Source organism: Orbicella franksi, chromosome 2, assembly GCF_964199315.1.
Source record: "Orbicella franksi chromosome 2, jaOrbFran1.1, whole genome shotgun sequence".
Taxonomy (NCBI): Eukaryota; Metazoa; Cnidaria; class Anthozoa; order Scleractinia; family Merulinidae; genus Orbicella; species Orbicella franksi.
This window is the reverse complement of record NC_138146.1, coordinates 8,366,103-8,389,616: the sequence shown is the minus strand read 5'-3', so window position 1 is coordinate 8,389,616 and position 23,514 is coordinate 8,366,103. Positions and strand designations below refer to the sequence as shown.

General features: G+C 39.6%; 4 protein-coding genes across 4 annotated transcripts in view; all 4 read right to left on the bottom strand.

Moving 5' to 3' along the window:
- The window catches only part of LOC145480081 (uncharacterized), a 5,852-nt gene extending 4,557 nt beyond the window's left edge, over positions 1-1,295 (bottom strand). The window contains exons 1-2 of the mRNA XM_081458560.1: positions 1,253-1,295; positions 685-744 (exon numbers count right to left, since the gene is read on the bottom strand). Coding sequence (XP_081314686.1) covers positions 685-744; positions 1,253-1,295 — 103 coding nt within the window. The remainder of the gene's footprint in view (positions 1-684; positions 745-1,252) is intronic.
- The window catches only part of LOC145479936 (uncharacterized), a 321,399-nt gene that overhangs the window by 202,452 nt on the left and 95,433 nt on the right, over positions 1-23,514 (bottom strand). The gene's annotated exons all lie outside the window — the stretch shown is intronic.
- Positions 1,258-18,763, bottom strand: LOC145479922 (G-protein coupled receptor GRL101-like). Its single transcript, XM_081458399.1, has 7 exons — positions 18,754-18,763; positions 13,793-13,864; positions 13,005-13,076; positions 7,166-7,237; positions 5,787-6,792; positions 4,176-4,260; positions 1,258-1,524 (listed from the first exon to the last, which is right to left on the bottom strand). The coding sequence occupies exons 3-7, from the start codon at positions 13,010-13,012 to the stop codon at positions 1,373-1,375; spliced, it is 1,323 nt and encodes a 440-aa protein (XP_081314525.1). The 5' UTR covers positions 13,013-13,076; positions 13,793-13,864; positions 18,754-18,763; the 3' UTR covers positions 1,258-1,372.
- LOC145479943 (uncharacterized) lies at positions 18,750-23,514 on the bottom strand. Its single transcript, XM_081458419.1, has 6 exons — positions 23,480-23,514; positions 22,908-22,979; positions 21,522-21,593; positions 19,771-19,842; positions 19,485-19,556; positions 18,750-18,825 (listed from the first exon to the last, which is right to left on the bottom strand). The coding sequence occupies exons 1-6, from the start codon at positions 23,512-23,514 to the stop codon at positions 18,750-18,752; spliced, it is 399 nt and encodes a 132-aa protein (XP_081314545.1).

Below are 23,514 nucleotides of genomic sequence, written 5' to 3'. Positions count from 1 at the left end.
AAAAAATCTCTATATGAAAGCATTACGGTCTTATGGTCTTACCACGAGTTGAAAAATAGTTGTTCTATTTCTTGAACCCGTTGAACTATTGTACAATGTGGTACAAAGAAAAAACTTGGTATCTTTCTCTGCCACTACAAGTCTCATCTTCACGGGCTTGGCCACTCGACTAAGATGAGCCACTAGTATTTCACGTGCAAGTGATTATCTCGCACCCTCGATTAAGGGAGCATTCATACTATGCCGTACAAATTTGAAAACGCAGCTTTATTTCCACGATCAGGCCTACTGTTCACACTAATCCATTACAAAACAGCTTTTTTGAAAACGCTCTTCAAAGCCGGAAAACATTTTGCCAAACGACGGCGTCACGATAATCATGTGATTTTCCCGACCGAGTTTTACTCAACCACAAATCCAAAATAGCCAGTGATTGTCATGTTATTAAATTCCTTTGGTGTAAAGTGGATGGAAAACATTTGATGCGTTTTCCGAGAGAAACCTTCATTTTCAAATTCCCCGACACATTGTGGGTAGAGCCTAACACTGGGAAAAATAAGGGACTTGTGGCAGGCTAAACACAATAGGAATTAGATAATGTCGGATCAGTTTGTGAGAAGAGAGAGAAAAGGAAAATAATCTTACAAAAGAAAAAAAAAGAAAAATTATCAAAAAATAAACTACCTTGTTCTGGAGGAGGCAAACCGACAACTGCCAACTCTATCCCCTCGCACTCGGCCTCTCCTTGATACACATGAAGAAGAAAGCAAACAAAGGCAACCAATCAGATTACGATGATAATTGTGTATCAAATAACTGAAAAAAATACCTTCCATGCCATCGGGTTCTTCATTTTCATCTATTCCCTCCTGGTTTTGTTGCCTTTTGTCTCTTTGCCTTTTTTTCGCGGGGTTGAAAGGTACTAAAACTATCGCAAAATAGCCAGCAAATCTTTTGCATGAGTGCCATATATTGCCTTTTATGTACTAAACTTAAGACAGGCATAAAGCAAGAGAGACGATGATCTTGTGGTCTGTTGCATAAAGCTTCCAGTAACAAAAAATAGAGTCTTAAAAAAGTACGCGCAATAACAAGTAAATTGTATGGGCCGTCATCACCAAAAATATAACCCGGCGTGATAAATTTTGCTGTTTATTTTAATGGCAATGGATATCAAAATATTTGGTTCAAAGATATCCTCCAGGGAAATAGAAAAAAACAAACGAACATAAATAATCAAAAAATAAGTTACCTTGTTCTGGTGGAGGCAAGCCAACAGGTGCCAACTCTATCATTCTGCCCTCGGCAACTCCTTGGAAGAAACAAAGGAGCAAGCAAACAAAACCCACAAATCAATCAATCAGAAATTGCTTCATAACTCATTGTTCAGAATGAATAAGAGATGACCATGGTTAGTTGCTAGTATCATTTGTAAACCAATTGCGTAAAAAATACCTTCCACATCATCATGTTGTACATTATCCTCTATTCCCTGCTGGTCTTGTTGCTCTTCTTCTCTCTGATCTGTTACAATTAGGAGTAAAAATTACGTATTTAACTGTTAGTAGTGTGGACGACGATTTACTTATCATGTAAACACAAAAAGCAAATCTGTTGTGCTCCCATTACAACTGTTACCAGTCTTACGTTTCATAAGAGCTTGAAAAGGACAGCATCTGTGTAAAATTATTCTTTTACTCTGGAACAATTTTAATGATGTCACAAAAAGAATTCTTTAGAGGGGGTCGTGCAAGTAAAATACTAAAAGAAATTTCTGTCTATCTCGAAGGGTAGCACTGTACCACAAATTCTGCCACCTTTCCATAGCATCACTTTGCTTACTGCAAACTGAAAAGTTTACATCACCCTGTCGGATTAGTTGATAAAGCCCTCGTGAAAATATTGAGGGGCCGCACGAGGATAAAAAATAATAAAATTTAAAGACGATCTCTGTCTGAAACGATTTTAAAAAATACAAGCTTTCGACTGCCTGAACTACAGTCTTCGACGGATAAAATGTGAATGACAAGAGGCGAAGAAAAAGAAGAAAATTGAATAAAAATTCGTCAAATTGCGAAATAATAAAAATGCAAATAATTATGAATGTTTGTTAAAAAGAATGTTATATTGTCCCATACATTGGGAGGCTGTTTGATATGTCACGCTTTCAGTGTCTTTCTTGTTCTACTTTCTTCTATCTACTTTTAGAAACATTTATATTTGAACCGCTCACTTTACGCTTTGTGAGAGCGGAAAAATAGGCAGAAAGTTAAGCGAGAAATTCAACAATGGATGTACATTTCATGATAAAAGCACCCATATTTAGTCGACAGGGATTCTATATATTCCAAGCACACAGTGTTCTTAAGGGCACATATTACCTTTTACGAGTGCTAGCTATGCCTTCATTTTCCGTTTTTTACTCTGCTATAGAAATTGGTCTATATTCACTGTATAGAAAGAAGGTGATCTCTACCTTCAAACTAAATTTTAAAAAAAATCGTTAGGTCCCGGTGCTCGTTTCCGAGAAAAAAAAACGACGTTTTGTCTCTCACCATTTCGTGTTGTGTATATGCACGCGCTCGTGAGCGCGTGCTAATGACTTGAAAATCGTGCGCAGTAGGGATGCGCAATGCAAAAGAGTTACATCTGTTCTGGCCTTATGTTTACTGTCATGATGAGAATTAAAATCAAGGTATCTGTCAATTCATGTGCACTACCTGGGCAATATAATTTTTTTTTTTAACAAACATTCATAATTATTTGCATTTTTATTATTTTGCAATTTCATGTATTTTTATTCAATTTTCGTGGCTTCTTGCCATTCACATTTTACCCGTCGAACACTGTTGTTCAGGCAGTCGAAAGCTTGTATTTTTTTTTAATCGTTTCAGCCAGAAATCGTTTTTAAATTTTAGGTATATCTGGCTGGTATCTGGTTAGCCCACATCGAAAACAGCCTTGCAGTCCCGTTTGCAGATGCCCCCCTCCTTCGTTTACCTCTACGAGTTATCAAGCGGACAATTGGACTCTTCTCGCGCCGCTGTCTACCTATCACCATGTCAGTCAAGCGCCAGCTAAAAGGACCTTTGGCAGATGACCCTTGGATCGCATCGCAGGACAAACTCATGCTCTGGTCAGCCTTTACTCTGGCCTTCTTTACCTTATTACGTTCGAGCGAGTTCACCTCACCATTTTCAATTTAATTCAACTCGCTGATACACCTGTCCGCTCAGACATCAGTTTTTCCTCCGACAGATCCTTATCATTGTACCTGAAATCATCCAAAACTGATCCTTTCCGGATGGGCTGTTCCATTACGCTCACCCTTCTGGCCGTTCGGTCTGTGCAGTACAGGCAATGCGCTGTTACCTGGCTCACCAGCCTTCAGGCGATTCCAACCCCCTTTATTTCTTCTCATCAGGGCATTTCTCACCAGGGACAGTACACTCAATACATCAAGAAACCTGCCTCAATACTCCAAGCAGTCCCTGCCCAGCTGGCCACCACCCATAGTACTCCACGACAAGCTTGGGATCCAAGCACAGGACAATGTAGACCTCGTTAAAGTTGTATTAATATTTTCCACTACGTACCTGGCAGTATTTGGGGCATAATTTGGGTGCACACCTTCCACTAAGCTATCGCGTGCGTCAGGCTGGGTGGTTCCCTTACCCCACCTTAGTTTTAGCAACCTAAAAGTAGCTACGTTGGGGGACTTCGTTATCTGGGTAAGTTCGCTATCACCCCAATTCATTCACTGGCTGTGTCGACTAACCGCCCAAGGCTTTCTGCCCTCATTTATTATCTCTGAGTGCGTCCGCCAACTGCACAATTTCTGCTGTGGGGTGTGGGTCCGCTAACCGTCCCACTTTGTGTTTGTGCTTTAATTAGGGGTTTGAGTCCGCTAACCGCCCCACTTAATTTGCAGGGTGTGTCCGCTAACCACCCAATTACCTGTCCAGGGTGTGTCGCTACCACCCACTCTCGTTGCTCTCCCAAGGAGCACCCAGTGTCCATGGTCCCAGTTACTGCCAGATTTGTCTTTATTTCATTCATACAATATCATTAGAGAGCGAATTGTTGTTAACCAGCGATAAAGTCTTCCTTTGTTTATCAGCTTTATTTATCACCTGATATGCAAGGCAGAGTCATGGAATAATTGTTAAGTATACCTTCTTGGTCTTGATCACAGCAAGGAAATATGCTCTTCAAGTAGTTCCACAGTCTTCCCAGTTTGTTCTTTAAGATGCTTTGAACCTTGGTAAGCGATAAATAAATGTTACTACTTGGTAAACTTAGACATCGTGACATTTTTATGCTTTGAACTCGAAAAATGTGAGTTTTTGATAAATAGAAGAAGAAGGAGCTTTATTACCAGTATATATAGAATACTTACATACATAAGTAGATAATATGTAGGTTTAACCAAGCCTAAAAGCAGAGCTCCCATAAAATACTTTTAATTTACTTGATACGATAACGAACAAAACTAGGAAAACAGACAACACAATATGCAAATTACCACGTGCAAATGTCGAATAGCAAATCCTGAACAAAAGATAGCCCAATCAAAGAAATGTTTCAGTAACTTCTTCAAGAATGGTTATCATTCAAGATAAGGCCAGGAAATGCATTTGAATATTAGTTTTGCCGACGGCTTTGCAGTCATTTGAAATCTGTGATCTGTGTTTAAGACACAGTTGAAAGCTCATTGATTGTCATGTCTTTGCGGCCATCGAGGGAACGAAAACTTCTCCAGGTTTTCCTTAGCAGCAAAGTTTTTATTTTACGGTTTTTCTTTCCATTTTAAGGCCAAAAGAGAAAATGTTTTGTGTTATGAACGAAAAAAATCTTGATGGCTTACCAAATTTTCTTAGGTATGGGACTCCGCTCGCACGCCTTCGACGTGCAGCAGCTTCGCTACAACTGTGCAGATGTAACAAAAGTTACTCCAGTAACTGAGAAGCTTAACTTAAGCCAAGTAATTTATTTGCATTTTTAAGATTACAAATTGGCTCACAATAAGCTCGGCGAGAGAAAAAAATGAAAAACACGCAAAAAGGTATAAGATACATGTAAGAAAAAAAAAATGAATCTCAGAGTTTGAAATTAGGCACTATGGTATGAATTGTGAAGTTTTTCCGTAAGCTGTGCTTTAAAACAGTTGAAAAAAGATATCTTATACTTTTATCCAAGCGGTTGAAAAACAAGATTCTTTATATTTTACATTTTCATCCAAGCTGTTCGAATACTTAGAAGCTAAAAGACATATATCTAATTTCCCGTAGTTTCTTTTGACTTGATCAAAACAATAGGTACGTTTTGAGGCAAATCTAGTTTTTTAATTTTGACTAGATAAGAATTCTGATAGATTATCTGTGTGGGAAAACAGCTGCTGTATGATTCTTAACTTTAGTCTGAAGAAAAATCAAAGGTGTTCATTTGTGCTTGACTCCCGTACCTTTGACTAGAATTTCCCGTCAAAAAGATATTACCCTGCATTGCACACAGAAGGTAGTAACCGGTGGTTTGTAGTATATCACGCAGGCTAGAAGATGAGCGCAGTTCTTTTTGGTTCATTTTCAATTTTACTTACTGACCTTTTTAGTAAAAATGTGGTGGGGGAGGGGGAGGAGAGGCTAAAGCCTCCACCAGCCCCTGCTTCCGCACAGTCCCTGGGCAGAAGGCTACAGGTGAAGAAAGAGTAACGTCCACGTAGATATTGTATTACTGCAGATAAACAAAATAGTCTCAAATTTTAGAAGCAAGAAACTGGTTCTTACCTGTGGTGTAGATAACGTGTACAGGATGGGGTTTAAGGCCGAGTTTATCGGGAGCACAAACACAGCTAGCCACACAGCTAGGTCTCCAGGAGAAGAGAAAGACTTTTCCAAGATTGACCTGAGTCCAATGACTATCACGGGCATCCAGCAGGCACAATCGGTAAGGATGATACAGAAAACCCGCCTAGCAAGGGCTCTTTCTCTTTTTGCGGTGGCTGATTTGGATCTGGCTTGGATCTCTCTGGCAGTACCTTGGCGGGCCATACGCCGACTCGATAGGTAGGACTTAGCGAATATCATGGTATAAGCAACCGTGATAAAGAGGAAAATGGCAAAGTTAAGGCCAACAAAGAAAGCAATGGAGTACTCCCATCCTACTGGCTTTTTAGAAGTAAGTTGCAGTGGCAGGCAAACAACAGATCTGCCATAGTAAGTGTGGTACCCGTAGGGGTGATCAAAATACGGAAGGCCAAACATTGGAAAGAATGCAATCAGGAAACCAACAACCCAGATAATGAAGCACAGAATGTGCGTCGCCCTTGGCGTAAGAGCAGTACCATCGTAAGGGAACACAATATTCTTAAGCCGGTCAGCGGAGATCAGAGACATCATCATTAAAGACACCTCACTGGATAACAAAGCGATAGCCCCTGTAAGCTGACAAGACCAACCAGTACGCCACTTGAAGTCATGCAGGTAATACTTCCCAGACCACAGAAGATCTTTCGTACCCACTGTGTATAGATATATTCCGTTCAAGCCATCAGACACCGCCAAATGCCTTAACATGATGTTCTGTACCACGTTTTTTTCTTTGAAGATCCTTCTCCAGATGAGAACGAATACCGAACCAATGATTGAGAGGGATCCTATCACCCAGATACTTGTCCTTGGGGCTGGATTCCTGAACATGCTCTCACAATTGGCAAAGTTGTCGTTGAAAGCAAAGTCACAGCCAGCGTCTTCCTTGTGCAGATGGCAGCACATCAGGTTCGTGTCCACAGTCCTAAAATCCATTAAATACCTGTATTACAGCCATAGACCACTTTGGGAAAGGTACCCTTTCTTTAGTAACCTACAAGAACTCTCTTTTCAAATGTGAGATTAAAATTGCTATCTTTTGTTGTAACAAATCATGCACTTGGAGATTTGGGACTTTTTCCTATAGTTATAATAGTGGCATAGGGCGAAATATGAAACATCATGCAGACTGTAGCTACCACAGCATCATCTTATCCTCGACTATATGAAGTTGAATTTATGCTTAACTGTGCTCAAGACAGGTTAATCTCGTTCAACAATGATAAGAATGAAAAGCCTTTTCTTACTGATTAATTCGTGGTTGGTCTAGTTAAATCACGATCTATTGACAATCTTACACTCTCATGATGTGCTTTAAATTCTTAAAGAATCCCTCTGGAAGCTCGTTCATCTCGTTGTAATGCATGTATCTGTAAGGTAAGAAGTTCCATAAATGGTGTATTCGTTACAAGTACCAAGATTTGTATACATAAAGGTCTACAACTCAATTTGGTAATAACTGGGTGAAACGAATGTGAAAATTGGACCAGGTTGCAAGCCGAGTCCAATTTGGCCTTCATAAAAAAAGTTTTGAATTACATTATTTCTGTTGCCGATACTTCAATTCAACAACGCTTGAAGTTTTTGGATCATAACTTATTCTACAAGTCCAGCCAGTTTTTGCAAAGTAAAAATTCTATACGACCAAAACCATGTGCTTACATCCGCGTTACAAAGTTTCTTACTTAGTACTTTATATAACGTTCACGCAATGTCAAATCCGATTAAAGATAGAAAACTACAGTTCTGCGGCAGTGACATCCTCCCCTCGTGTTCGACCCATCTAATTGGCGAACACTCTTCCAGTAGCGCCAATTTAGTTACAGGACATTTCATTACATCAAACTTGGTCTTTACTTTAGATGCTCGTACAATATTGTCCAGGAAAAACTTTCACGATTCTACCAAGAGGCCACTAACCTCTTGTGACTGCATAGTCATTAACTAGTATCAAATCCCCGATCTTGACATTGGCAGTAGGCTGTAGCCATTTCTTACGGGTAATCAGACCAGGTAGGTACTCTTGTAACCACTGATTCCAAAAGTGGGTCGCAGCTCGCCAACGTTTGTGACTTGATATCTTCTTGTCAACAAAGAAACCGGGTGGTAAGTTAAGAGTTCCTCTTCCGATGATGAACTGATTCGGAGTTACAACTTCAAGAGCATCCACATCTGAGCTTACTTCAGTCAGATGACGACTGTTCACAAGCCATTCCACTTCAGCAAAGGCGGTTAACAAAACTTTGTCAGTAAGGACTTAATTCTGTAGGACAACATCTACGGCTTTCTTGCACGATCTCATGAGGCGCTCCCATACACCGCCCATAGGAGGCGTGGCTGGAGGGTTGAAAACCCACTGAATTCCTTCTTGACTCAACACACCTCCTATCGTATCTTGGTTCCAATCACCGATACACACGCGTAACTCACGGTTTGTCCCTACAAAATTTGTTCTATTGTCAGAGTAGATGACAGTTGGTTTACCTCTTCTAGCAATAAATCGTCTAAGACACGTATTGAAGGAGTCAGTAAATAAGGAAAATGCAACTTCCAAATGAATTGCTCTAGTCACCAGGCAAGTAAAGAGATAGCCATATCTCTTCTCCTGTTTCCTTAGATGTTTCATCTTAAGCAGTCCAAAGAAATCCACACCAACTTTAGAGAATGCTGGTGCAATTTGTAGACGATCATATGGGAGACTCCCCATCATGGTGTAGGACTGGTTTTTGCTCCTCGCCGTCAGCAGCAAGAACACTGATGAAGAATCTTTCGTACTGTAGCACGGCAGCGCAAGATCAAATACTGTTGTCTCAACTCATTTTCGACCTGGTCCACTCCTTCATGTTTCAGTCTCTCATGACAATTCATGACAATGATACAGGTAAACTCATGATCGGTTGATAACACTATCGACTATCACTATCGGGTGACGACTGCAAAATGGAATGTCGGCTCTCACCATTCGACCACCAGCACGAAGAATTCCATGCACATCAAGAAGGGTGTTAGACATTCCAATTTACTCTTGCTTGAAACATGTTGTTTCGACTTGAGTGCTGCAACTTCTTGAGGAAATGATTCCTCTTGGGCACTGCGGATCCAAAACTTTCGGGCTTGCTCTATCTCTTTAACTAACAAAGTACCAATATGATGTTCCGATTTCGAGTGCCTACAGTTGTGGATAAACTGGGCAAGGCACGCAGTTACTCTGAGAAACGTGGTCAGAGATGAGTACTTAGCTGGAGAAAAGTACTTGTCCTTTGGATCTTTCACTACACCAATCCAGGTCACATGTTGTTTCTTGGGCCTGTGGGTCATCAATGGATTACTTGGAAGGTTCAAGCATTGAATTTCTCTTCGGCCATTTCTTTTCAGGTAGGGGCAAGAAGGGAACGACTGCCAGATGTGATCGTAGTTACTAGTAATCCCCTGTTACCATCATCACCTGGGTTTAACAGTCCTGGACAGTGATTCCATTGTCCGGGCTCGGTTGAATCCAGGATCTCACCAATTCGGTTGGCGATAAAGGCGGGGTGGCGTTTATACACTTCATGAATCCACTGAAACTCAGTGCTGCTATCTGTCCAGAAATAGGTAGAGTCAATGATATAGTCATGTTCCATGATTACTACTAATGATAACGTCACACGCAAAATAGCAGCCTGCAATTCAAGGTTTGGTATGCTTAAGGGTTACTTGGGTGCCACCCGAGTCTTGGCCGTAACAAATGCACATTTTACTGCTCCACTGACATAGCAGATTCAAATATAAGCCATTGAGCAGAGTGCCTGTTCGCTGGCATCCCCAAAGACATGAAGCTCCATTTCTGATGGGCTGTCTGGAACATGACAATAAAAACGGAGGATGCGAGATTGTGAAATTCTACCCAGCTGTTCTTGCCACCAAGACCACTCCTCTAGAAACTCTGATGGCAGTACATCATCCTAACCAATACCAAAACTGCCACACTAGCTGAAGAAGGATTTTTACCCTGACCAGGAATGGAGCTAGGAATCCAATGGGATCAAACAGTGATGCTATCAGGCTCAGCATCCTGCGACGAGTGTCGGCCATGTTCCACTTTACAACCTCATAGACAAAACAGTCTGAATTGGTGTCCCAGATGACACCAAGAGCACGTTCCATAGGCATTATGACATTTTCATCCACGAGAGCTTTTTCCAGTTCTGGTATTTGCTCAATCACTTTTTCCTTATTTGAGATCTGCTTGGTCAAGTAAAAACCTCCCAGGTTAAGCATTTCATCAAATTGTTGTTGCAGTTCCATAGCTTCATCGCTTGATTTAACAGACTTGAAAAAGAGTCATCCATGTGAAAGTTTCGCTTCACAGCTAGAGCGGTGATTAGAAACTCCAACTCATTACCTTCCGCACTTCTCAACAGGGCATAGTTGGAACAAGTAGGCGTACATTTCCCTCCAATGTGGCTTTCACAATAAGAGAGGGTTTGCCAAATCTGGATTCCTATTCCTTCAGTGCTTCATAGTAAGAATCTCCACTGTAACCACATCCTTCATTGGGAGACTTAGCTCTTCCAATCACAGAACTCTGAAGATGTTGCATTTTTCTATTAAGAGCCCATTAACCGATTCATGCGCGCGCTCGCGCGCGTTGTTAGGGAGGTGAAATTTCATTTCCGGCTACTTAGGTCGGCCTGAGCGTGGAAAATATAAAAACTCAATAACTTGCAAATTCGCTTAAATTTTAGATGTTTTTTCTTTGTGTTTCACAAGATTCAAACTAAAAAAAAGTACAAGCAAAGACAAATACATGAAAAAGAGAAAAACAGGAGTAAACGAGAGGGAAAAACTGACTTCGTGTGGCTTTGTTTGATCTTACCGGAGTGCACTGGTAGTGTAAATTGGGCACGCCCTGATACGGTAACTTCCAATGTACATCAAGCGCACTTCCGGTTTCTTTAAATGCTAAAGAAGACGCGGTTTTTCATTAAATCCAGCCTTTTTCAACGAGTTTCGATTAAAGCCAACGTTGAAAAGATAGCTATGCATTCCTTTTTCGAAGTCATGCTTTTTTCAGAAAATTTCGAATTCTTCAACATTTTGAAATTTCTCAAAATGTGACCTTTTAGAAATGAAACAAAATCTATGCATAGAGTAATGAGGATTTAATATAAAATATTAAATCAATGAAAAAAATCCCGATAAAGTAATTTGCCTTGGAGCCTTTACATTTTTTCAGTATTAGTCACATGACCATGGGCGTGGCTTAATGACGTCATCACTAGTGTTACTGATCATTATAAAGTTAAAACACACGGAATAACTCTGATATAACCAAAAATGACAAGGTTATATGAGAATAAATTATCCCTAGCAATGGCTTAACAAGATCAGTTAATGGGCCCTTAAGGGGAAGATTGGCATCATGAACAATTGATTTAAACATTGGAGACTAATCAGACCAGTCTAAAGGATCACCATCAAACCTGTTTAGACGTAGTTTAAGAAGAGCGTCACGAGTAGACTGACCGCAAAACAGGAGTTTCTGGTTGTTTGTACTTGTTAAAGCTGATGGCTGTGCTTGTAAATCTCCAATCCATCAGTGATAAGATGGCAATGTTTCCTTAGGATTGACAGTCCTTGAACTCTGACGGACTGCTGACTTTGGCTACTGAAATGATGATGAGGATTTAACAGCTTCTGCAGTGACTTTGGTTGATAATACAGTTCCATGATCGATTCACTTCCGCTTCATGGAAAAGACCAGTTACAGGTTTAGGAATTATGGCTAAGTGTCCTACCACAGCAGTCGATGGAGCAAATTCCAAAGATTCATCCACAAAATCAAGCAATGGATTAGGCAGAGCTTTAGGGTCATGATCTTCATTTTGCGCCTTTTCAAATATTGCTGCTTCTGCTACGAGGCGTGCAGCCTCGTCCTTGGCTTCCTTTGTCTCCTCTTTCTTTAGCCTTGAATTTGAGCCTTTCAGCTTCGTCTTGAACAAGTTCAATCTTTCTTTTAACTTCCGGTTCCTTGTCGAACTCCTGCATTCTTCGATGTTCCTCCAAGGCAAGCTGCTTTGTCATTTTTACCCCAATTTCGGATCTTGTCGTAGTAGAAGTTTTGCTTAAGCTTGATTTAACCGAGCTTGATCCGCTAGAAGTTTCCTCTGCTCTTTCGTGAAGGTGCCCGTTAGCCTCCAATTGAGCTTCTTGAACTCTTTCGTGCTGTTCCTCGTACCAATCTAAACTGGTTTCGTGTTCGTTCTCTGGTATTACAGAGACGAGTTCATCATCAAGGTCTCACTCTTCGATGAGATATACTTGCAGATTGTTTACATAGCTTCAATAATAGCTTTCCGTCCGTATTGTTCAATGGTTGATTCTAATTTCTTCAGAGTGTTAGTTATTCTTCTTTTGACCGCAGCACGTTTGTTTTTTAAACTCATAATTCTCGTACTGACTGTTTGGGTTGTGCGAGCTGAATCCAAAGGGCGTCCGCCATCGGCGGTCCCCTTCGGTCAAATCCATACCAAATTACTAAATTCCACACCACTTCTGGGATTCGCTCGTTCTATCTCGCTTCCAAGGATCAGAAAAATGTTGCCGATACTTCAATTCAACAACATTTGTAGTTTTTTGACCATAATTTATTCCACACGTTCAGCCAGTTTTGACAAAGCCAAATTTCTACAGGACGAAAGCCATGTGCTTACATCCGGGTTACAAAGGCTCTAACTTAGTTCTTCATATCATGGCTACGTAATGTCAAATCCGATTAAAGATAGAAAACTACAGTTTTGTGGCGGTAACAATTTCTCCATGCAGTCGTGGTACGTGTTAACTTCTGTTCAGTTCTTATATTCACTTGCATTATTCACCATCAATATCAATTACGTTCTCACAACGTGACCAGCTCCCCGTTGCCACCGATATCGCAAACGTCATCTGTTCGAATCCCATTCAAGCCTGATTTTTTTATTCAGGCTTTCATTTCACAACTGCTTAACTTGTGTATATAACTGCGATGATCATTCATATCGTAACATATTTCTTCGTAGTTCAAATATATGATCTCTCGTACATTCACTTGCATTCTATATATTGAGTGTACTAAAAACACAAATACTTTATTAAAAAGGTAAGGCTAATACTCACAACAGCATTAAACGTGGAACATGCTTGAAATTCGCAATAGACACACTCCTAAGCTGGTTGTCAAATATGTTTCTGAGGGAAACGAAGAATAATTGCAATAACGGTGGTTGGCAACAGTTTTCAGCACTTTTCCAACAGCTATACTTTGACGGAACATTACTACCACAGTTTATCAAGTGAAACTATTTTACTAATATCACATAAATGCCCAGCCATTGGTGAACTAATGATGGTAATTTCAAAAATTTAATATGGCACTGAACTCCATCCTCAGAATTTTTTTAACCTTGCAAAACGTTACGTCTCATCTCGAGCTAACTATATAATGGACCTTTTCGGCGATACAGCGGCCATTTTGAATTCTGTTGTTTCAAATAGCTATTATGGGATGCTGAGGGGTCAAATTAGCATGTATTTCATCTCCTGAGCATCCCATAAGAGCTATTTGAAACAACAGAATTCAAAATGGCTGCCGTATAGCCAAAAAAGTCCATTGGTCGGCAGGATATGATAATACTGAATACAGTTTTGAGAGCCAACACTTAGTTTGTCCCTCCTATGTCAACAACCGGCGTTCCCCCACGCCAAAAAAAAAAAAAATAATAAAAAAGATTATTGGGAACCTATGATATATGTTCTCGCTCGTTTAGCTATATTCCTGGGTTAACGGTGCAATGGTGCTTTCTACGTTGTTAACTAAACGTCACAGCCTACACGGCCCGAGATTTCATTTTGTAACAAGCATTACAGGATATTGTTATGTCGGTTACCATCAAATATATACCTACATTGACAGGAGATTCCCTACACCTTCGAAAATCCCTTCAGGCAACTCTTTGAGCTCGTTCTCCGAAAGATAACTTAAAATGAGAGAGAAATAATTACGACAGGAGGGTCACTTACACCTTCCCAATAGCTTATCACTAAAAGTATGCATCGCTATGACTACAAAATAAGGATGGCTTACAGTGTTTCAGCCAGAAAATTTTACTCGAGGGCCAAAGTGGCCCCTGAAGTCTTTTTTAGGGGCCAAGTTTTAGGAAAGGGGAGAAAAAAAATGCATTAGAGTACGGAGGAAATCTATGATAAAAATTGATAGTAAGTGCTTTTTGAAGTGTTTCTACTCAAAAAAGTTTCTTTTGAATCAGTTACTAGTATAAAGGACCCGTAAAGTACAAGAGAACAATCCATAGGCATACACGATGTAGTCAATGATCAAGGGTTCGCAATGCATTATAGGGCGATTTCCAGCACGGTCAGCCATTTGGAAGTTTTCCGCTGTGAGAGAATCAATACAGCAAAGGAAACGGATAGATTGACTTCTTTTCTTATGTTGCATGTTTTAAAAGGAAAGATCTTTCAATATAATTTCGTAGAAGGACATATTGTATGACAAAATAACTGTTGTTGATCGTCAACGCACAGAAATGTAGTCGCCATAATGGTGACTGAGCCAGAAGTTTTGGTCGCCAAAGATGAAATGGTAATTGCATTGGCCATCGTATCGGTCACAATTTGGAAACCTGGGATGGCTTTTAAAATACTATGCCTGTGTTAAGCGTACAGCCTGTAAAAGAAAAGTGCCAAATTGGCCCTTTTTTCGTTTTTCTGGGGACCATCTCTGATTGCAACGTGGGATTCCCGCAACGGCGCGGTCTGGCGGAAACACTGCCGCCGGCTTATATGTCTGCTGACATAGCTTATCAGCAACAAAAACGACACATCCTGTAAAAAAGACATGCTCTATTTAATCTGTAAGAATATCTGTCCCCCTCCTCTCTTCCACAGTTTCCTCCATGGGAAACTAAAATAGCTACGTTTACCTACTTTTCAGTTTCTTTTAACCTACAACGCAGATGCTCTTTGGGTTGAAAGAGAGATTGCGTGGCGATCTCAAAAATCGCCTGCATAGGAGGCTTAGTCTCTTTACAAATTTGAGTTATCCTTTAACGTTATAACAGTCCCTGTCCATAAATATGGAAAATAACTCGGCAAGGGTCGAAAATTCGATTTCGCTCATATTCCTATGGTAGATAGGCTAGGGCATGACAAAAACTACCGGATAGTCTTTTTGGCAAAATACCCTTTTATTCCAAAGAAATATGCAAATTACCAAAGTCCGTTAAAATCGTCATTTGACGCAACATTTTGTTAAACAAGTTTGAGAGCCTGGCATGCAAAACCACATCATTCTTCCTTCTTTACAACACTCAAATATTTTTGTGCAATGTTTAATTGTGTACCGGGTTGATTTTAGGGAATGTTGCGGTATTTGTTGGGTGCAGAATAATTAAATTTCGAAGACATGTATTTCATTCACTTAAAAGTACTTCGTAAAAATAACTGATTTTGACCATGTGCGAAACCTTCAAATGGATTAAGCTTCTGGTGGTTGAGTCGCAGAAGGATGGTCTACAGGTTCCTGTAAAAGTTTCTTTGGGCAAATGATTGTGAGCGACGCGAGAGCTTTTCAAAGTACGTTAAAAATGCAGATATTTGACCATCCGTCGTCAAATTTCAATTTACGGGTTAGACATATATTTTAGCAAGCGCCACATGTCTTGAGCTATATTAAGTTGAAATAGACACAGAGCTGATAATTTCGAAATGTTCTAACCTTATTTGCTGTAAAAGACAGGTCCAAAAGCCGATTTGACGTGTTTCTGTCACCATTCGTCGCCCATAAAGCAGAAGTTTGCTTTTGTTTACACAACGTCCGATGTACATCGCCAACTGTCAACTTATCTAATGGTCGAATACCATGAATCTCTGACCCTCTTTCGACACATATGATGACCACTGCATCTAAGTCAAAAACGGCTAAGTGATTTGTAGATAGTTGCTTGCTTTGCACCACACCAAAATATTACGTTTGATCATCGTTTGATCTCTTGCTGTTTGAATCCTTGCTTGCAGCGGTTCCTTGTTTGTTCGTCACGCAATGCTGTCATACCTTTTTAGGGGGTAGAGGTAGGACAATTTCTATCCTAATACGTAAAGCTCCGTAAGGCTCGGAACCAAAGGGAGCACACAACCTTGTTGAGTAGGAAGAGATTAAATTAAGCAATGGAAAGAATGAATAGTTAACCATTGCCCGTGTTGTCATCTTTTACTAGACAACCGCCACCTACCCGCCCTGCGTAAACACTGTAACGCTAAACTCGTACCTAGGTCTTTTCGCGCTGTGCAACTATTTTTGGTTTACATATAATACAGTGGGCTACCCTCGGGGAAATGAGAGGTGGCTGCTTAATAGGGGTTGGTGTACCTTGAATATTTTTTCACCATCGGGCTATAAATTTCTTAGTGAACATGGACTCAACTCAAGACAATCATTATAGACGTCATCCTCGGAGATCCAGGGCCAGTTATTCGGAGTGGGGAAAAGTCTTAACGGATGGGAAAAAAGTTCGGGCGAAGACCCGCTTACACTTTTTCCCCGCCCCCACTAACTGCCCCTGGGTCTCTGAGAATGACGGCTATCATGATTGTCTTGAATTGACTCCATGTTTACTAAGAAATTTAGCTAAATTTATAACCTGATAGTGAAAAAATATTCAAGATACACCAACCTCTATTAAGCGGCCAACCCCTGTTAAGCGGCCACCTCGCATTTCCCCGAGGGTAGCCCACTGTATTATATGTAAACCGAAAATACCGTAAATCCTCGAATTAGCGCCCCCCCCCCCTCCTCGAATAAGCGCCCCCTTCGAATAAGCGCCCCTCCTATCGGCCGAAATTTAAAATAAGCGCCCCCCTCCCCTCCCCTCCCCCCATTTTGTGGACGAGTAACGAGACAACGAAGGGTGTATAGCTTTCGTCGTGTAGTATTAGATTTGTACATTGTTTCAGTTTGTGAACACGTTTAGTGAACACGTTGAACACGTTAAGTACTAATAGTGCCGCGATTTAAACTGTAGGATCAGCTTTTTATGTCAATAAACAGCTTATGTTGGTGTTTACGCGCAGATGATGTATTAAAAGAATGATCATGTCAGGCTACGATTTGGGAAAAATTAAATAAGCGTCACCCGTCTTATCCTAAATTTGAAATAAGCGCCCCGGGCGCTAATTCGAAGATTTACGGTAATTGCACAGCGCGAAGAGACCTAGGTACGAGTTCAGCGTTACAGTGTTTACGCAGGGCGGGTAGGTAGCGGTTGTCTAGTAAAAGATGACAACACGGGCAATGGTTAACTATTCATTCTTTCCACTGCTTAATTTAATCTCTTCCTACTCAACAAGGTTGTGTGCTCCCTTTGGTTCCGAGCCTTACGGAGCTTTACGTATTAGGATAGAAATTGTCCTACCTCTACCCCCTAAAAGGGGATGACAACATTGCGTGACGAACAAACAAGGAACCGCTGCAAGCAAGGATTCAAACAGCAAGAGATCAAACGATGATCAAACGTAATATTTTGGTGTGGTGCAAAGCAAGCAACTATCTACAAATCACTTAGCCGTTTTTGACTTAGATGCAGTGGTCATCATATGTGTCGAAAGAGGGTCAGAGATTCATGGTATTCGACCATTAGATAAGTTGACAGTTGGCGATGTACATCGGACGTTGTGTAAACAAAAGCAAACTTCTGCTTTATGGGCGACGAATGGTGACAGAAACACGTCAAATCGGCTTTTGGACCTGTCTTTTACAGCAAATAAGGTTAGAACATTTCGAAATTATCAGCTCTGTGTCTATTTCAACTTAATATAGCTCAAGACATGTGGCGCTTGCTAAAATATATGTCTAACCCGTAAATTGAAATTTGACGACGGATGGTCAAATATCTGCATTTTTAACGTACTTTGAAAAGCTCTCGCGTCGCTCACAATCATTTGCCCAAAGAAACTTTTACAGGAACCTGTAGACCATCCTTCTGCGACTCAACCACCAGAAGCTTAATCCATTTGAAGGTTTCGCACATGGTCAAAATCAGTTATTTTTACGAAGTACTTTTAAGTGAATGAAATACATGTCTTCGAAATTTAATTATTCTGCACCCAACAAAAACCGCAACATTCCCTAAAATCAACCCGGTACACAATTAAACATTGCACAAAAATATTTGAGTGTCTTAAAGACGGAAGAATGATGTGGTTTTGCATGCGAGGCTCTCAAACTTGTTTAATAAAATGTTGCGTCAAATGACGATTTTAACGGACTTTGGTAATTTGCATATTTCTTTGAAATAAAATGATATTTTGCCAAAAAAACTATCCGGTAGCTTTTGTCATGCCCTAGCCTATCTTCCATAGGAATATGAGCGAAATCGAATTTTCGACCCTTGCCGCGAAATTAAGAATTTGTCTGATTTTTACAGGCAGGCACTCATAAGATGTTTATAGCAACTTTATTTGCACCAAAAAAAATGTGCACATGCAAATAGGGTGCTAGCAGGGAAGAACTTAATCTTCATACAAAGCTGACCCTCTTAATAAAATAAGCTTAACCCCCTCAGTAAACTTTTAATGTGGCGAGTAATGTAGATTACTTCCATGCTTGAACATGGAATATTAAGCAGTGAAAAACTACACAAGGGAACTCTTAAAAACATCTAAGGGGTTTACAAATAACAATGAGCACAAGTAGTCTTTGACATGTCTGGTCCTGCACTTGTCAAAGAACCTTATGTAAACTCAATCTTCTTTGGTAATTAAAATACCCTGGGGATCATTCAACTACTGCTCGTCGACGAGTCAGTTTGGACTTATTCAGATCTCAAAGTTTGCCATTAATATCTTCACTTACAGGTCATACAAATCCACCAAGCCTTGGAATTGATTAGGATGAAGCTTTTTAAGCTTATTTCGGTCCATTTTCCTGTAGAATTGTAGAGTTAGAGAGAAATTTATGAAGCAGAAGCGGTTTGGTGCTACATAATATGAAATAACTTTTTCGCATCACAAATCTTCTGGAAAAACCATTAAAATATTTCTGGTTCTAGTTCGTCTTAAAAGGCTTATTTAAAAAAAAAAGTAACTAATGACATCATTGACTGGATCAAGAGATCGGCATCATCTTATTCGTTTAAATTTTCACGTTTTTCGCGAATTGACAGATTGAGACGAAAATCGCGTCCATATATAACAGCTATAAGTTTTATTTCTATGGTTTAAATAACTACAATATCTATATCTGAAACTTCTTGCTATAGTTTAGTTTAGTGAATGGCGGAAGACTAGTGTAGCCAATGTTTCCAGTGGAGAAACGAAACTTATGACTCATTGCTTCCGTAGAATGCTATCAAAAAAAGAACCTATGTTGACGTACTCAGGCGAAATCTAATCGCCCATTTTTCATTTAAGTCCACCTGAAATCGAGAATTAAAAATCTCGTGAAATATTGCGTGGCCAAAATTGCAAAATTAAGTAGGCGCCAAATTAACTACGAATAAGGTCCCTTGAAATCACAGCGATGCTCTGAAAATTGACACGAAAAAAAATTGATTGCTTGAGCACCCTTGACATGCTTTTACTTACAGCGTCTTAAGCGCGGTGAGATTAGAAAAGATCTTTGGTGGTAACTCCTCGATTTGGTTTTCAGGCAGAAATCTAAAATTTCAAAGGATAAGCTGCAACAACATCATATAACATGAACAAAGATCACGAGTATTCACGATACTGTGAAAAAACGGCTTCTCGCTATTGTATTTGAATTATGCGCACAAGATACAACTGAAACTGGTAACTATTTCTTGTAAACCAAACTGCAAAGAAATACATATGACATTGCTTATATCCCACTGTTAAAAAGAGTCCTACTTACAGCCTTGTAAGGGTTGCAAGAGCATCAAAAAGTCCTTCTGGTAAACGTTTTAGTTTATTGCTGGATAAATTTCTAAAGGCGACAAATAGATTGACATTAAGTAGTTTTTATTCTACAATCGATCGACTGATCAATTGATCGATCGATCAATGGACTGCTGACATAATTTTACCGTTCCCAATCCTGCTGTCCCAATTTCCCCAGTGCCAAGGGACTGGGGAAATTGGTTCGTTATATCGACAAAATTCCCTTAGCTGTAACAACGTCAACAAAACAAATAGGGCGTGTAGTTTGCTCGCAGAGTAAGATAGAAAACAGAGTTTTTGACAAGGAGACTAATCTAATCTGCGCTAATGCAGAGCCCAGAGGTGTCGTTCACATTTGGATCAGTTGAGTGCAGAAATTAAGAAAAGGAAAACAAAACTGACTATTCCTATACTACTTTTAACATGAGATTGAATGAAGATACAATTCGCAGGCCATTGTTAACAAAAGACATAACTTCACTCTATGAGTGAGTCCTTGTTTTTTTCTTGGGGGGGGGGGTTGGAAGTGGGGAAGGGGAGGCGTTCGCTGGGCGTCTATTAGACAAGGGACGTTTATTAGAGGGGAACTTCGAATACAAATTTTACTCTTGAGAGAAGGGGGCATTTATTAGCTACGAGGCCTTTATTTGAGAGTGGAAGTGGATTAGATTATTCACGGTAGGGTAAATACCTAAGCCCCATTTTTGGTACGTTTCGGCGGCATATCAGGCACGTTTGTCTCGCCATGGGAATTTTGTGTCGACTCCGTCTCACTAAAATACGAAGGCTGAAAAAAAGCTCTTTTAAGTGTCAGATAGTGGGTGTACAACGGATATTTCACGCTTAGACCTTCGTTATTGTGTTAAACACACCAATGAAGTTCGAAGCTGAAAACTCACTATTTGATACCTTAAATTAGCTTTCCAGCCTTGTGGAGCTTTTATGTTTCATTAAGGGAACCAAAAACTGAAGTGCTTGCTGTTTGCATGATCTTGCTGCATACTAACACCTCTTGCAATTTTTTGACGCTCAGATTGATCTTTCTTCACTTCCGACGTAATGTCATGGAGCCACTCATGAAAGTTATCTCTTCTTAATACCAATATACTGAATCTAGTGAATCTTCGGTTTGTCAAATATGGTACGTTGCGGTAAATCAAGCACGCAGTCAAGGCAATCAAGTAATATGTCAAACACGAGAGACAGTGTTTCATCGGAATATCGAAACACCGAGCAGAGTGTTAAAAATACGACGCGTAGCCGAGTATTTTTGACAAAATTCGAGATGTTTGGATAGCCGATGAAACACTGTCTCGAGTGTTTGATATACCTTCTCAAACAAAACAAACACTAAGGAGTAGACGGTGAAGTAAAATTGTCAAAATTTATGCTAATTAAGACCGGTATCCAAACCTCTTTCACGGTTGTGATTTTCTTTGTTTTAACTGGATGGATTAATGAGTTTGAGAAGCAACGTTCCAAGGAAATCAAATATAGTACAACCCCACTTGTACACTAATATAAATGATGTAATCTGATTAGTGGAACTATCGCACACTATCAGCAATTGTTTGCAATGAAATCTCGAGCAATCGAGCTAATGATCGGATTAGTAATTAGACATTTTTGAATATTTTGTTTAAAAAGGGGGAGGGGGGGATGGGGAGGGAGTGTGGAAAGTTTGGCAGCAATTGTTTTAAGACACTACGAAAGCCGAGAACTCACAGTTCATCCAAGTTTACTAAATCTTTAAATATAGTGGCAGGCAACTCCTGGATGTTATTGTTTTGCAACCATCTGAAAGAAAGATACAACGATATTAAGAGGGTCCTTCTTAACTTCAGATTTAGAACAGTTGCTAAGGGATTTCTAAGGGCGATATTTAGGGGGAGCTATTTTGAAGCATTTTGCAATGCCAAATGATGAATTTTAAATAAAGGATCGCTTGATTTGAGCAAAAAAAACATGATTTCGCGTGCGTGAATTGTGCTAGTCACAAACCGCGCGTTAGAATTTTAAATCCATCGAACTTGGAAGAAAAAAAGAAAAGTTCCGATTTCTCTCATGAATCAGAAATAACCTAGCCTTCTCTATAATCGTATGCATGGAATTACTGATTAGACGTAAAAGGGGAAAACTGCTGTAGAAGGTCTGTTTTTGCGGGTGTTCAATGTTTTACTTCATAATTTGTATGATGATGACATTGACGATTTTCGGATTTGGATGCCTTTTAAAGAGGCTGGCAACAGTTTCCAGCACCCTTCTAACAGCTTTACCTTGAAGAATGATTACTATCACTGTTTAACAAGTGATGCTACAAGTTGCAACCATCTTACTTTTTACTTGTTAGGTTACCATAGCAACGACATGACCTGTTAAAAACACCCTTATATTTTAGCTTAACCGCTTTTAACTCAAACGCGAGCTTGGTGACCCCTATTTTTTATTATCGAATTGTGATAAGCATGATAAGATGCAACTTTTTGCAAAGTTTAAAAAAAGTTCTGTGTAGTGGGTTCAGAGCCACCTTAAATTATTAAAATCCTATTAAAAGCCAAGCGCCAAAAAACCGAACAGGTAGCAAATGCGGTCAAAGCCAAGTTAATAAACATACTGAAATAAACTGCAGGAACAAAGGAACAACCTAAAACACATTTAAGGTTGCAAGTTATCACATATTACTTGCCGTTTGAGAATTACAGCTGATTAAACTGCCACAGATTACGTAATTTATGCATTTCAATCTTTATCTAAACTAATTCTAAATAGCTTTCTTTTGAATTAAATATGAAAGCACAAGACTCGATATTAGAGATGTAAACTTCTGTCATTACAAAATTCTGTTGATATAAATGATCGAAAAAATTGTTCAACACAAGAACAATTTTGAATTCGACAGTGAACTACCACTCACTACCTCAAAACGTTGTAACGGCTTACTTATTGTAACGGAGAACTTCCTATATTTAGGTAAGCCTTATGCATTCATTCACACCTTCAGCATGAAGTTCGAACTCCTTAGTAACAAAATTTAAACTAAGTTTAAAGTAATTTAGACTTTGAATGGTACGGTGGAATACGAGTGTCTAGATTATCATAGCCTTCACTTACAGCTCTTTCAAGTTCCTCAAGCCATGAAACAATGTCTCGTTTAACCCTTGAAGCTTGTTGTTTTGCAATTGTCTGTGTCAATTAGAAACAAGTATTGTAATACATGATGATTTACACCTCATGAATATTATATTTTCCTATATCATTTTTCTAAAAAGATATACCTAATTGAAATGAAAACTGTTCTATTAGTGTTTTACTGCATTATGCCATAACTTAAAAGTTCGATTTGATAAACCCGATAACTTCTTAGTCCTTGATTGAGGTTGCTTTTTAGCAAGAATCTCAGCACAATTGAAAACGTGTTGAGTCTATCCACTTCATCCTTGGTTTCATAGACCCAAAACTTGATTAGACTGGTCTTTCTCAAACTTAATAATTTATTAAGTTTAAACAAGGTGATCATAACCATGACGGTGTTTGATCTTACCAAGCACAGATTTTTACGTAACATTTCTCCATTTTATAACACTCCAGGCACTGTTTCACCATATTTCTAGTCACCTTGAAATTTGTCTAAAAACGTCTGCTGCCAGTCTTATTTTCAATTATTAGTGTATTTAGGGACTTACAGCTTGATGAGTTTGGTATTGTTGCTGAAAATCAT